Source organism: Balaenoptera ricei, chromosome 6 (assembly GCF_028023285.1).
Source record: "Balaenoptera ricei isolate mBalRic1 chromosome 6, mBalRic1.hap2, whole genome shotgun sequence".
NCBI classification, from domain to species: Eukaryota; Metazoa; Chordata; class Mammalia; order Artiodactyla; family Balaenopteridae; genus Balaenoptera; species Balaenoptera ricei.
The window spans coordinates 115454120-115469971 of record NC_082644.1 but is presented as its reverse complement, the minus strand read 5'-3'; the positions used below and the strand labels follow the sequence as shown (position 1 = coordinate 115469971).

The 15852-nt window shown below is 53.4% G+C and overlaps 1 protein-coding gene across 5 annotated transcripts in view; it reads right to left on the bottom strand.

Annotated features, from left to right (window-relative positions):
- DNM1 (dynamin 1) overlaps positions 1–11915 on the bottom strand; it is a 45412-nt gene extending 33497 nt beyond the window's left edge. For all 5 annotated transcript variants that reach the window (XR_009503776.1, XR_009503777.1, XM_059925730.1 and 2 more), the window contains exon 1: positions 11682–11915. Coding sequence is in view for 3 of the 5 variants with exons in the window: in XM_059925730.1 (XP_059781713.1) it covers positions 11682–11842 (161 nt within the window). In the remaining 2 variants the exon portion in view is untranslated. The remainder of the gene's footprint in view (positions 1–11681) is intronic.
- Between the last annotated feature and the right edge of the window lie 3937 nt (positions 11916–15852).

Here is a 15852-nt window from a genome sequence, read left to right as displayed (position 1 = left end):
TCGGGCACTGAATTGGATCTTGGGATTCTGACCACAGAATGTTGGGTGGAAACGATGGACATCAAGGAGGTGCAGTTTTCAGAGAACATCTCACTCCCCTGTCATTGTCCAGAGGGTGGAACAGAGGCCCACAGAAGGGCAGGGAGCTGTGAGGCCACACAGCAATGGGAGAGGTGGGAGAGGTGGCCGAGATGGGACCAGGACCGGGAGGCCGGCTTTCCAGCCCCATGCCTGGACAGGCAGTGACAAGCACAGACTGGTTCCCATGTCCAGACTGAGCGCCTTGCTCCCTGTTGGACTCCCACGCTGGGCACAGGCTGGGCTACAGTAGGGGCTCAGGCAACCCTGGGAGGAGCGAGCACGGCTGAGCGGCTCCACAGCTCCTGCCTTTCAACCGGAAAGACTGCCCCACGCCCTCTGTTAAAGTGTACCTTGGTGCCGCCCCACTGGGGATTCGGGCCTGATCTGGCCTCCAGCCAGAGCCCCCCCTGCACCTCCCACCCAGCTCCTGGTTAGCCTGCGGGAGGACAGAACAGGTGCCCAGAGAAAAGTGTGCCGGGCCCACCAGCCTCGATTGACGTGTGGGAGGGGTGGATGGTGACAGGCCAGCTCCTCCCACTCATTCTGGACAGATGGTGGTTTCCCGGGGAGGCCTTGCCTTGCCATCTGCAGAAGTACCTTCAAGCCCGAAGCACAGGGAGGATGAAATAAACACATCTCACGACCTCCAGGCACCACATACTCCCTGTCTGAATTGGCCCTGTCACCCCAGAGGGGCCTGGAGAAATTACACCAAAGGGCCGAAGTGACCCCACCCCTACTCTGGTATCCGAGATCCGGGACTATTGCTCTGGAACCCTGGTTTCCAGGTCCTGCTGAATGTAAACAACAGCAGAAAGTAGCATGCTTGGTCTCGCATGTACCCAGCGGCAGTCATCCTTATAAGTCTCTTGTTTCCTGGGCTCTGATGTCAGACAGGCCAGGCGTTGGATGTCAGAGCTGCCACTTAGGAGCTGTGTGGCTATGGACAAATGACCAGGCCTCTCTGAGCCTCAGTTTCCTTATCAGTAAAATGGGTTTCTGTGAGGCTTATATAAATTAATGCCTGAATAAATGGTAGCAATGATTATAAATATAACTTGTTGAGCAATCTGAGAACACAGGCTGGGCTCCCACAACCATGTCACCAATTGATGCAGCAGGGAGGGAGTTGGAAGGTGGGTCTCCTGGGGGCTGGCCGGAAGAGTGGGCGGAGGCCAGGATATTTCCTGCCAAACCTTGCCTTGGAAGTGGAAGGCAAGGGGGCCAGGCAGGCTATGAGATGCCCTCTGAAGCAGGGATCCAGGGTGGAGGTGAGGGAGTGGATGGGCCAAGAAACACAGTGGGGAGGAGGTGAGGCCAGGCAACAAGTCCCTCTCTGTTCCTGCTGCCCCAGGAGGCCCCTGGCCGGCCCACTTCGTTGCACAGCCCATGAATTTCCAGCTGAGGTTTGAACATTTTAGGGCAGCCCTGGCCTTAGCTTCCCCTGATATTTTGATGTCCTGAGAGCAGGGGCTGGGTTGGTCCTGTTTACCACCGTATTCCCAGCACCCAGCTCGGAGCCTGGCGCTGAGCGGGCACTCGGGACACCCCTGTCGACCGAAAGAATGATTTGATGAAGCTCCTACAGTTTTCCCACCATCGCCCTCATTGCACAGATGTGGAAACTCAGGCATAAAAAGGGGAAGAGTGTTGCCCAAGTTCACAGTGCAAGTTGGCGACAGGGTAGGACTGGTGCCCAGGGCTCTGGACTCCAAGCCCAGTGCTCTCTCCACAACATCCATTTTCTCTACTAAAGAAAATCTATGGGGCTTCCCTCGTGGCACAGTGGTTAAGAATCTGCCTGCCGGGGCTTCCCGGGTGGCGCAGTGGTTGAGAATCTGCCTGCCAATGCAGGGGACATGGGTTCGAGCCCTGGTCTGGGAAGATCCCACATGCTGCGGAGCGACTGGGCCCGTGAGCCACAATTACTGAGCCTGCGCGTCTGGAGCCTGTGCTCCGCAACGGGAGAGGCCGCTACAGTGAGAGGCCCACGCACCGCAATGAAGAGTGGCCCCCGCTTGCCGCAACTAGAGGAAGCCCTCGCATAGAAACGAAGACCCAACACAGCCATAAATAAATAAATAAATAAATTAAAAAAAAAAAAAGAATCTGCCTGCCAATGCAGGGGACACGGGTTCGAGCCCTAGTCCAGGAAGATCCCACATGCCGTGGAGCAACTAAACCCGTGCGCCACAACTACTGAGCCTGCGCTCCAGAGCCCTTGAGCCACAACTCCTGAAGCCCGGGCACCTAGAGCCCATGCTCTGCAACAAGAGAAGCCACCACAATGAGAAGCCCGCGCACCACAATGAAGAGTAGCCCCCGCTCACCGCAACTAGAGAAAGCCCGCGCACAGCAACAAAGACCCAACGCAGCCAAAATAAATAAATAAATAAATAAAATAAATTTTTAAAAAAATGTTAAAAATAAATAAATAAATAAATAAATAAAAAAGAAAATCTGTGATCTTTCCTTCCACCTTATCCTTCCATCCTTCCTACCTTTCTTCTTTGCTTCTTTCCTTCCTGCCTCCCTCCCTTCCTTCCTCTTTCCTTTCCTTCAAGTGTTGATGACTTTATATTTTCAAAATGAAGATCAATTTCTCTTTTGCCCGTACCTTAAAAAATCACAAGTTCTCCCTTTAAAAAAACTTTCAACTACTATATATAAAATAGATAACTAATAAGAACCTACTGTATAGCACAAGGAACTTTACTCAGTACTCTATAATGACCTATATGGGAATAGAATCTAAAAAAAGAGTGGATACATGTATATGTATAACTGACTCACTTTGCTGTACAGCAGAAACTAACACAACATTGTAAATCAACTATACTCCAATAAAAATTAATTTTAAAAATAAAAAATTAAAATAAAATTGAAAAAATTTTTTTCACAAAATAAAATGTTGAGATGGCCAAGAAGCACATGAAAAGCTGCTCAACATCACTAATTACTAGAGAAATGCAAATCAAAACTACAATGAGGTATCACCTCACACCAGTTAGAATGGGCATCACCAGAAAATCTACAAACAACAGATGCTGGAAAGGGTGTGGAGAAAAGGGAACCCTCCTGCACTGTTGGTGGGAATGTAAATTGATACAGTCACTATGGAGAACAGTATGGAGGTTCCTTAAAAAACTAAAAATAGAACTACCATATGACCCAGCAATCCCACTACTGGGCATATACCCAGAGAAAACCATAATTCAAAAAGACACATGCACCCCAATGTTCATTGCAGCACTATTTACAATAGCCAGGTCATGGAAGCAACCCAAATGCCCATCGACAGACGAATGGATAAAGAAGATGTGGCACATATATACAATGGAATATTACTCAGCCATAAAAAGGAACGAAATTGGGTCATTTGTAGAGACGTGGATGGATCTAGAGACTGTCATACAGAGTGAAGTAAGGTAGAAAGAGAAAAACAAATATCATAAATTAACACATATATGTGGAACCTAGAAAAATGGTACAGATGAACCAGTTTGCAGGGCAGAAATAGAGACACAGATGTAGAGAACAAACGTATGGACACCAAGGGGGGAAAGCGGCAGGGGTGGGTGGTGGTGGTGGGATGAATTGGGGGATTGGGATTGACATATATACACTAATATGCATAAAATGGATAACTAATAAGAACCTGCTGTATAAAAAATAAATAAAATAAAATTCAAAAATTCAAAAAAAAAAGAAATTGCTGTTCCAAACTATTGAGTCAGAAAAATAAATAAATTTTAAAAATGTTGAAAAAATAAAAAGCAACCAACACTGCAACACCTGGGGCTCACTGCTGTAAACATTTTATCATTTATAATAATAGTCATGGCAAACACTGATGCATTGTTGACTGCTGGCCAAGGACTCTGCCGGGGGCTTTAAAATCTGCATCATCACGAGGTTTCTTTTGGGGGTGATGGAAGTGTTCTAAAATTAGATAGTGATGATGGTTGCACAAGTCTGTAAATATGCTAAAAATCACTGAAGTGTGCACTAAAAGTGGGTGAATTTTATGGCATGTAAATTATACCTTGATAAAGCTGTTTAAGAAATCTGCATCCTCTCGTTTGATTCTCGAATGGCTGTGTGAGGTTGGCATGTCCAGTTTCCCCAACTTAAAGGGGAAGAAACCGAGGCTCAGAGAGATGAAGTCAGGTGCCCCTCACATGCCCACTTGTGCCCGGGGCTCTGAGCCACACTTGGCCAGTGGCTCTGCTTGCCTAACAGCTCAGCACAAACTTTTCCCAAGTCGCTCAATACAGAGCTACATCTGGATCCTTATTTCTTATCACCAGCAGCTTGCTGTGAAGGAATCTCAGCTCCACCACTAAATTATTTCCCTGCTCCTAACCTCAGTTTCCTCATCAGTGAAATGGGACACAATCCAGCAACTCCCTCCTAGGGTTGTTGAGGGGATGCCTTGAGATCCTGGCTGTAGAAGGATCTAACAGAGTGCCCATTGGTGATGCCATGAGCCACCTGAGAGCCCGTCATGTGCTAGGTGCCTGTGTGTGCTAGAGAGCATTGCATTCACCTGCTGAGATGTTTCTCCCTATCCTGGTTGGTGGCCTTGTTTCCCTGTGCTAAGACCAGTGATAAAAGAGTGACGCAGTAATAAACAGGTAAAATGTCCATAGTAACCTTGGTTGGAACTCCTCTGCCGGGAGCTCTCAGCCCAAGGCCATGGGCCTCGTTCTCCCTCTATGGTCCCTCATTCTGGAAAAACTGAGCCCTACCATACACACGGAGGTCATGGGCTGGAGGGTGATCAGGGAAGGCATCCTGGAGGAGGTGTTGGCTGATGTGAGACTTGGAGGTTGAGCCAGTGAAGGAAGAAGACGGAGGTGTGGTGAAGAGCCTTCCCGGCAGAGAGGATAGCACATGCAACGGCACTCAGGAGAGTGAGAGAGAGGGATGGCCCATTTTCCCATGAACTGCAAGATACCCAGGTGGCCCAGGAGGGAGCGGCTGGAGGGGAAGCCAGGCTGGGTAAGGCAGGCCTCAGGGTCCCAACTCAGGAGCTAGGGCTCTGGTTGGAGGGCAGGGGGGCTAAGGAGGGCTTCAAGCAGAGGGGATCAGATTGGGAAGCCATAGAGAGTTCTGTGCTGTCAGACGGAGAATGGCAAGAGAGGTGGCTGACCCAGTTGCTAAGACAAAGGTGGTGGTGGCCAAGGTAGAGAGAGGGGGGTGGACTGGGGCAGAATACACAGGGCTTGTAGACTGAATGGATGGAGAGGATGAGAGAGGAGGGGGGAGCTGATCCCGGGGCCTCTGGCCAGGGCACTGGGAAGATGCCATTTAGGTGACTGTCTCAAACACCTTCCAAGGCCAATATTCCTCTTTTTCCTGTTGCCTGTAGTAATTCCAAGTTGCTAGAGCTGACTGCTGCAAACAGTTCATATTCCCTAGCCAGATTTCAGTCCAGGGAGGGGGTAAGAGTGCCCAAGAGACAACCAGACAGAGCAGAGGAGGAGAAGCTGAGGTGTATGGAGATGTAGGCACATGGGTTGGGGTGAAGATGGTGGGCATTCACATGGAGGCAGGAGACCTGTGCTGGTTCCTGCCCTGCCTCTGATTCCACTGCTGTGTGACTTCAGGCAGGTCCCCTACCCTCTCTGTGCCATTTCACCATCTGAAAACTTGGGATGATGCTCCTCCTACTGACAGGTTGTTGGTTCCAAGAAGGCAATAATCAGCGCTGCCCTTGGACCTGGGGAATCGGGGCCCTGACCTTGCACCCCATCCCAGTTGAGATCTCCGGCCTCACCTTCCCCATGAAGCATGGGGTTCCCAAGGACCAAGGGAAGGTGCCCAACTGGAGCCTGTGCACCCCTCCTAGGGGTCTCAAGCCTACCTCTAGCTTCTGCCCCGACTGGGGGCGGCCCTCGCTTCGGGGAGGCAACCCCGGGGGCTAAGGGGGATCCTTTCTGGGGACGGGGATGGAGCTGGAATATGAGGGCAGCCTGGAGAGAGACGCTTCCCATCCCATCACGGAACTCGGAGGAGTCTGAAATTCTATATTCAACACCAGCCTGCCAGGTTGCTTTGAAGGTGTGTTTGTCAAGGCGGGAGGGCAGAATGTATTGTATTTAGCAATTCCTTAGCTTGATTTATAACAGGAATATTTAGACATACGGCACGTGGGCTCCACTTCTGCTCTTGTTCCAGGGCTGATAACACCACGTCCGTGACTGGCTGCCTCCAGCTCCCGCCCGGCCCCTCCTCACCCGCCCGCCAGGTTCCGACCCTCCGACCCCAGCCAAGGCCTGGGAAACTCGATTCTCCTGGCGCCGGGATCAGCTGCCGTCTGCCAGAGTCACCTTTCATTCCCAGCTCCTTGGGGCCACTGGGTGGGGCGGGGGTTTGGGGAAGACGTCCTCTGGCGGGTCTGGCTGTGGGCGCGTGGCAGGTGCGCGCTCTGAGCAGGGAGAGCGGGAGCAGGGTGTAGCTGCCCGGCAGCGTGGCGCGCTCTCTGGGTGGGGATGGCTGAAGGGCCGGCAGCGCCCCCCCAGCCCTCCTGGTCTCACTGTGACCTCTGCTCCTCACTGCCCCTCGTCCGGGTTCTCAGACCCACTGGGCTCCCTCCCACCTCGGGCCTTTGCTCACGTGGGACCCTGCACCTGGAGTGTGTTCACTCCTTTGCCTGACCAAGTCCTATTTTTGTTCAGGCCCAGACTTAAATGCTCAAATGCCTTCCCTGGCCCCCTGACGACTCCCCTCCCTTCAAAATCGAGGCTCCTGGTACCCTTTTTCCAACACACAACCGAAGAGCTCTTTGTGTGATGTAGCGTCTGTCTGTCCTGCTCAGCTGTGAGCTCCCTCCCCCGCAGCCCCCCCTCCCCCAGAATAGGGGTGGGTCTGGCTTCTTCAGAGCTGTATCCTTAGGGCCTGGCACGCTGCAAGTGCCAAGGAGATGTCAGTTCTCTCTGCCCCCTCCAGTCAGTGACCTTCTACTTTTGATGTCTCAATTATCCCCTAATCATCTTTGGCCTCAGCCTCCAAACCTGGGAAATGGGACCACTAAGATGTAGCCCGAAGTGTTCAGAGGAAGCGACAGATCTTAGTAGTGGGGAGTGAGCTGTCCCCCATGGCAGGAGCTGGGGCTGACCAAGAGAGAGGCTGGGCTCTCTGACGCCAGAGACCAGCACAAGTCTGTGCTGGGACGCGAATGCAGAGGAAGGGGCAAGGGATTGGTAGGAGGCAGGGAGCCTGAGCAGGGGTAGGCAGAGTCACCAGGGAAACCCAAAACACTACCCCCAGGCTGCCCGGGGGCTCTGGGCAGAGGCTCACTCCCCAGGCTCCCTTCGCTACCCTGGCTAGAGGAGATTCTCCCACCTCCACCCTCACCCTGGCCCTCCTCCCAGCTGGTACCTATGCCCAGGCAGGAACAGAATGGGTGCATCCTCTGTGCCAGACCTTACCCCGAGCGCTTCACAGGTATGACGTCAACACTCGCCACAATCCCATGAGGCAGGTGCTATTATTATCCCCATTTTACAGATGAGGAAATAGCGGCCGAGCAGGGTTTAAGAAACATGCCCAATGTTGCCCAGCTTGTAAGTGGCAGAGGTAAGCTACAAACCCAGGTCTGATTCCAGAGCCTGAGCGCTCAGCCCCTCTGCCACACTCCCACTGGCCTTGGCCTCCCCAGGGGCCAAACGGGAGGGAAGGTGGGCACTGCCCAAATGTCAGCATGCCTGGGTGAGCAAGGCCAGGGGCGTCGGAGGCTGGAAGTCTATCCCAGGACACCAGACTTGACGCCGGATGGGTATTGTGGGGAGGGGGCACGCAGCTGGGGGCAGACAAAGGGAAACCTAGGGCACCAGACATCCGCTCACAAAATGCTGGGATGTCCTGGGGCCCACGCACACTCCTCTGTCTGCACTTAACCCCAAGATGATCTCATCTATGCTCACGGGTTTACATCCCATCTCTTCCAAATTTATATTTCCAGCCAGCCTTCCCCCTGAGCTTCCGACTTGCATCACCACACTGCCCACCTGACATCTCAGACTCAAAGAGTTCAAAACCAAACTCCTGATCATACCTCCAGCCCCCCAACTGGCTCCTCCCTACTCTGTTAATGGCGCCAACACCCACCTGGGGTCAAAGGTGCGGAAGTCATCTTGGATTCTTCTTTCTTCACCTTCCACATCCCATCCACCAGCAGGTTTTGTGGGACTTTCCTCCAAAATACATCCTGAACCCCACAGGTCTCCTCCTCTCTCTGCTAAAGCCCTGGTCCAGGCCCTGCCACCTCTGCCCACCGCAGCAACCTCTTCATCTGTCTCCTGCCCCCCTTCCCAAGTCACATACTTGCTGGAATCACCTCAGGTCACTCCATTACTTAAAAGCTTCTGATAATAATGAAAACAAACCCAGGTCCTCAGCATAATCTGAGGGCCTTGTAGATCTAGCCCCAGCCTACTCCCCGATGCTGTGTCCGCCTTGCTCACAAAACACCAGCCCCAGTGCTTCCTTTCTGTTCTTCAAACACACCAAATTCATTACTGCCCCAGGGCCTTTGCATTTGCTGTTCCCTCCGCCTAGAATGCTCTCCCCAGATAGTCACGTGGTTTCTCATCCCTCAGTTCTCTCAGATGCCACCACCTCCTAGAGGCCTTCTCTGACCTCCCTGTGGAAAGTGGCCCTTTTCCCTCCCATCATTGACCCCGTTCCCCAGTTTTCTTCTTCATATGTCTGCTGAATGACTCAATGAATCAGCCTCAGTTTTCCCTTCTGTAAAAGGGGGACAAAGAAATAGCATAGACCCAGACCAGTCCTAGCGGGGTCCTGGGCAGCTGCTTGGGTCACCTCCATTGCAGAGCTGACAACAGGGTCCTCCTGGTTGCCCGGGAGCCCGGGCTGGCCTGGAGCAATCTCTGCTTCCTCTGTTGTATTTTCCACTTCCTCTCCATGGGGGGTTGACTCCCGGGAAGCCCCAGGAGGCAGAGCCACTGTTACCATGCTTATGGGTCTGGGGACCAAGTCCTAGGTAGAGAGGTTGGGACCCATGACGGAGCAGGCAGGGCTGGCTGGGGGCCCCGGTGAACCTCAGTTTCCCGACTGCACTCCAACACCGGCCTCCTCACTAGCTTTCATGAGGATCAAGTAATGCTTCCCTGCTCACTCCTCCGCCTCAGGCCCAGTGGCCCCTGCTCTGCCCCTGTACACCCCTGCATCCTCCTGCGGTGCCACAGTCAAAGGGTATTGGGTTTCGAGAGGGCCCAGGCCTCCTGGGGCAGAATCCACATCTCACTCCACCACTCAACAAGCAAACAGTTGCCGAAATCAGCTGTGACCAGGCTGGCCTGCTGTGCTGTCTACTTACTGGCACCTCTCTCTGCTGGACAGTGAACTCCGAAACAGCAGGGGCCTGGTCTGTCCTGGTACATGCAGGCCCCAAACCTAACTGACAATCAACACCTCCCTCCCACGTGTTTACAAAAGGGGGCTTTTACACCCATGAATTCACTGGAGCCCCACGGCCACTGTCTCAGGAAGGCAGGGCAGCAGCTGTCAGTCTGCCCATCACTCAGATGGGGAAAATGGGGATCCACACCCCTGCACGTCCCTTTGCTCAGTGCAGAGCTGGGCTCTTAGAGGCTGTGCAGGCTCCAGATTGGAGTCTAATAGATTCTGTCCTTCCTGGCCCTGTGACCTTGGACATGGCCTCTAACCTCAGTGTCTCAGTTTCCTCACCTGCAGGACGGGCATCATGGTACCTGCCTCATGGGGCTGTTGTGACCCATCCCATATTGCATGGCATGGGGCACATGGGAAGGGCCCAGCAGATGGGACCTGGGGTCACCTTCCCCTCTGTGCCCCCTGCCCAGAGCATGCAGCAGGCACGCAGCAGGCACAGAGCAGGCGTTCAGCAGATGTTCAATGGATGAAAGGCAGGCCTATGGTTTGTACACTGGAAAGTGCTGGATGTCCACGAGTGCCATATAAAGCACGAAGACCCCGGGGCTTTATTGTCTCCAGGGTCCTCCCACCCCCTCACTCTGACAGCCAGGCGTAGGGACAGGGACCATCTGTGTGTCTCTTGCCTGTGCCTCTGCTGCTCTGGGGGGTCACATGACTAGGAGGGGGGTTCTTTGGGAGCCCGGCCCTGGGAGACAGACGGCGTCCCCCTCTGCTGACCAGATGGGCCTGGCCGCCCCCCCAGATTCATAGCTCCAGGCAGGATCCTTCCCTCTCATCCCTGGGGTTGACACTGGGCTTCCCAGGTCATTTGTGGGGCAGGAAAAACCATCCGGTCCAACTGTCCATATTAGAGATGGGGAAACTGAGGCTCTGAGAGGGCAGTGACTCGCCTGAGGTTTCACAGCAGAAGCTGGCTTGGACCCAGGATGTCTCTCCCGGAACTGCTGTCCCTCTGAGGGCAGAAGCCTCTACCTGCCTCCCTCTCCCTCATGTCGTTTGCTTCTTTAGCCATGAAGGTCATTGGCACAAAGCTAGGGTTTCTGAAGAAGGCGAGGGAGGGAGATGACACAGTGGGCCGGTCAGTGTCAATTCTCCCGCCCCCCCCTCAGTCTGCCCAGCCCGCACTCGGTCTCCAGCACCGGGCTGAGAGCGCCATCCTCTCTCTCTCCTTCTCAGCACTCGAAAAGCCATCTCTGCCTCCCCTTTCTTGGGGGACGCTGGGGTGGGGGTCACGACCCTGCCTGCCTCCCTAAACCCAGGACACCCTTTGTCTTTGTGGTTGCCCCCAACTCCTTGCCACCCGGCCCTCCCAGCGCCTTGTGGGATCAGAGCCAGGAGGGGGATTAGGTTGTGCAAATGGCTCCCCCCTCCCCGCCATCCTGCCTCCCTGTCTTAGTCATCTCTGCCCTCCGCCGCCTTCTCCCTCCATTACAATCCCTCTGCCAGGCCAAGGGGAGAACGACATTGACAGGTGCCCCCACCCAGGGGCGGCGGCGGGGCAAGGGGCCGGCTGCTCAGTAGAGGATCAGAAGCGGTTTCTCCCCCACCCCGTCCTCTTCCTCATCCTGCAACCCGCGCCGCCCCCCTCTTCCGCGCTGCGCACGGATGGCGGCTGGAGCCGCAGAGGTGTGTGTGTGAGGGGGGGAGGCTGCGTCTGATCCCCGATGCCCACGGGGCTATGTCCTCTCCCAGGGGCTATGGCGGGGGGGGGGGGGTTCCCCTGCCACGGTCCGGGAATTCCCATGAGAGGAGGGAGCTGTCCTCCGTAAGGCCTGGGGTTGGGGGCACTGCCCCAGGGATGCTGCCCGCCTCAAGAGACCCCCAGAGCCGAAGGGAGGAGCTGAGTAATGCAGGCCCCTCAGTACCCAAGGGGGGTTGGGGGTACAGCCCTTTGCCAGGGTCTCGCTGTCTTCCCCAAAGGATGGGGCTGAGGAGGGGGGCGTGATCCCGTGGCCGCTGGCTTGACGTTTGCGGACAAGCCGGGGGCGCTGCGCCCCTGAGGGGCTCTCGTGGCGGGGGTGGGCCGCCTCCTTCTGGCTGGAAGCGGGGGGCGCGCCTTCCGCGGTGCAGCGCCAGGGGCTGCCGTCGGGGCCGGGTGGCGAGGCCCGGAGGACCTGGGCGGGGGGAGTCCGAGTTCAGGGGCGCGCCGCTCCTACCTGCCTACGAAATTCTCGAGCACCGAGCTCTTGCCGGCGCTCTGGCCGCCCACCACGGCGATCTGCGGCAGGTCGAGGTCCGCGTTCTGGCCGATGGCGGAGAAGGCATCCTGCAGCCGGTTGACCAGCGGGATGAGATCCTCCATGCCACGGTTGCCCATGGTTGCGGCTGGCCCCGCGGGCTGCGATCCGGCGGCCGCTTGGGCTCCCGGCTTTGGCTCCGCCGCGGCAGCCGCGCGCTCAGACTGCCTGCGCCGCGGGCCCCCCGCCCCTCGGGGATCGGAGCGGAGCGCTGCGCCAGAGTACCGCTAGAGGGCGCCCGCAGCCCTCCGGGCCGGCAGCCATGCGCAGGCGCCGCCCGTGGCACTATGGGGACTGTAGTTTTCTCCTTCTGCGGCTTTTGGGGAGCTCGAGCCGTGTCTGGGGGAAGCGCAGATGCTGCACCGCAGATATCATTCCTGGAAATGGTCACGGTCTCCTAGGTACTAGGTACCGTTAGTACCAGGCCCCTCGGATAGTGGTCATGACTGCCTCACTCCATCGTACAGATGAGGAAACTGAGGCTTGGAGACATGGGCCTCCTCCACGGTCATAGTCTCCTGACCTTCAGTTCCACTTGCCCTCACTGCCTTCTACTCTAGGTTGTGGCTAATTTATCCCCGGCATTTCCCTTCCCGCCTTTGGGCCTCAGTTTCCCTGTTTCTAGAAGGAGAAGATATAGAACATTAATTCAACAAATATTTACTGAGCACCTACTATAAGCCAGACCCTGTTCTAGGCACTGGAGATACAACAGTAAACAAGACAGACAGTTGGAGATACAACAGTAAACAAGGACAAGAACAAGATCTTCCCTCATAGATCTTACAGTGGAGACAGTAAATGAATAAACAGATAAGTGAAACAGTAAAAGTGAAAATAGTTTATACTAATAGTGATGGGAGAAATAAACATGGGGTGTGAAGAGAGGTACCTGTGTGGGTGCAGAGTCCTCTTTAGCCTGGGAGGTTAGGGGGGTTCTCTGAGGAGGTGACATTTGAGAAGAGACCTAAATGTTGAGAAGGAGCCAGCCAGGCCAAATGAACGGCAAGTACAAAGCCCCTGATGCTTGGAAGGGCCTTCTTGGGACAGTTGGGACTTCTTGTCCTGGAGAGTGACAGTCTTTTCCCCAAACCATCAGGGTGGTGGTAAAACAGTGGGATCTGAATCCAGGACTCCTACAACCCTACCCTGTTTATCCTTTTCGCATGGAGAGACCATGGGGCCCCAGGCCTAGCCATCCACCTCTGCATTTAAGGAACCTAATTTGGACTCCCCACAAGGCTGGAAAGAAAGGCCAGCCTACCCTGTGCTACTGGGGATTAGCAGGTCACTCTGTCTGTGAACAGAGTGGGGGCACTGCTGGGAGATCAGTGGCCTGTGAATTGGAGACTGTTGTGCATTCACCCATTTAATGCATATTTATTAAGCCAGGAACTATGCTAGACCCCAGAGATAAAGCAATGAGCAAAATGGATAAAGCCCTTACCCACATGTGGCTTAGAGTCTAGTGGAAAAAGAAGAACAAAGCACAAATAAGCCAATAAATATGACTGTCAGATGGTGATGAGTGCTTTGGAAAGCAAGAAAGCTGGGGAAGTTGGAGGAGGGGGTAGTGTTGCTATTTTGTATAGAGTGGTCAGAGGAGGACTCTGGTAAGGTAAAAATTTGAGCAGAGACCTGAAGGAAGTGAGAGAGCAACTCATGTGGACATCTAGGGGAGGAATTTTCCAGGCAGGCAGAGGGGAATAAGCGGATCCCATCCCAGGAGCCAGGCCTGGGTCTCAGACGAGCTGTGTGATCCAGGTCCCTCCACATCTTTGAGCCTCAGTTATCCAATGTGGGAATGCCTGCGAAGGGCATGGCCCTGGCCTGGCACTTAGGAGACCCTTATTAAACTGCTGCTGCTGATCACAGCCTTCCAGATAGCTGGAGCATCAGTCACACACAACGCACATCCTGTGCAGCTGCTCCGAGCCAGCCCATTATTATGCTCTGAGAGCCAGAGAGGGCAGAGATGAAGCCTGAATTGGAGCCATTAATTTGGAAAGAGGGTGCAGGTTACAGATGTCTGCCTAGAAGAGCACCATCATGGCTGGGTTGTTTTTCCTAATTACAATAGGGAAACTTATTGTAAAAATCAGACTTTACACAGTGTTTGAAAGCTTCTGGTCATTCTCCCACCCAGAAATAACCACTACTTATAGCTTAGAGTTTATTCTCTGGCTTATCCCATATATATTCATTTTGTTTCATTTTGTTTTTATAGAAATAGGATCATACTATAAATCCTGTACTGCTGTATCACCCATGCCAGACCAGCAGCCTGGGCATCAACCCGAGTTTGTCAGAAATGCAGACTCTCAGGCTTCACTCATGACCTGTGGGATCACAACCTGCATTTAACAAGAACCAAGGGCCCTTGGAGATTCCGGTGCACATCAAAGTTGGAGCTCTAATACATATTATATGCAACTTGCTTTTTTAGCAACAGTATGTCTTTGACGTCTTTCAGCGTAAGAACAGTTTGGTCACATTCCTTGTTCACGGCTGCATAATTTCCCACTGTATGGCAGTGCTCTGGTTTTGTCCCCTGGTCTGCTAAAAATGACTGTGCTGGGCTTGAAGAATGGATGGATAAAATGCCACTTGGGGGGAGTGTGAATAGAGAAGTGCTGATGTTCTGGGCAGAGGGATCAGCATAAGCAAAGGTATGGAATCAGGAAGGAAACGAACCTGAAGTCTACGCTGTCTTTGTTCCCACAGGGCTTGGTGAGGACCGAAGGAGGGATACTGCAGATGGTTCTCCCGGGTGCTGAGAAGTTGGGGGTCCAGAAGGCCAATGAGTTAAATGAGAGTCTTAGAAATGGCTTTGACCCTCCACTTTGAGCACTAACGAGGGAGAATTCTCTCTGGAGCCCCTGAAGATGTAACCACCACCTATGCTTGCAGATCAGTAGCAGGAACACTCACTGGGCATTTCCCCCTGGGCCAGGTGTGCTGAGAGATTCCACCCTCGGGAGGGAGAAGTTCTTATTAGTTCCCCTTGACAGATGAGGCAACTGAGGCACAAAGAGGAATGTGGCTGAGGTCACAAAGCCAGAAAGTGATGGAGTGAAGATGTGAATGGAGGTAGGTGAGACCCAGGGCTTCTATGTTTATATCCTATACTGCACCAGCTCTTGCAACCTATACACTTTTAATGCACATAAAATAAAACACTAGTCCCTTCTGATGGGGTTTTTGTTGGGCATACAGCAGGTGCTCAATAAATGCTGATTGTATTGAATTGTGCAATGGCCTTATTGCGCAGCCTTGACCCTATAGCTCCTGGGTCAAGCCATTATATTTAGTCATTAAGTCTGCTCAGGGTCTGGCCCTTTGGATTCATTCATTCATTTATTCTTCAGCAGGTATTAATCAGTGGCTACTTCATGCCAGACCTCAAGCAAGACATAGGGGGATGAAGAGGTTAATAAGATGCAGGACTTATCCTGCTAGAATGCGGATCCACTGGGAGAAGAAGACAAACTAAGCAGACCAGGTGCATGAAGCCAAGACACCCGGCCGTGTCTGGGGCAAGGTCACTGCTGAAGAAGCATCTGGACCAGTCTGGGGCACACATAGTGCCCTCCTCTGTGTGGCTGGGGGATGGGCACCAAGATTTCCCAGGGGCTTTGGGGCACCGACGGTCCAGGCATCTGTGCTTGCACTGCCCCATCTTACAATGAGGGGCTCCCCATAAGCCTGGAAGAACAACATAAGCCTAGATCCCTTGTATGCTGAGGATCAAGGGCGCAGCTCCAAAGCTAGATTGGCTGGTGTTCAAATCCCACCCCTACCACTGTCTAACCCAATGATCTTGGGCAAGTCAGTTCACCTCCCTGGCCCTCAGTTTCTGCATCTGTAAAAAGGGGATAAGACTATTACCTAACTCATAGGGTTGTGTGAGGAGGATTCAGTGATGTAATAATTCAGGTAAAACATGAAAACAGTGCCTGAAACAGTGAATCATTAGAGCTATGATTAGTATAATTATAATCATTATTACCGTTGTACTGTCTGAAGAAACTTCAGCCTCATGAAGGTAGCAAAGCATGTCGCCTCTTGGTGGGAAGGATAAGGGATCATA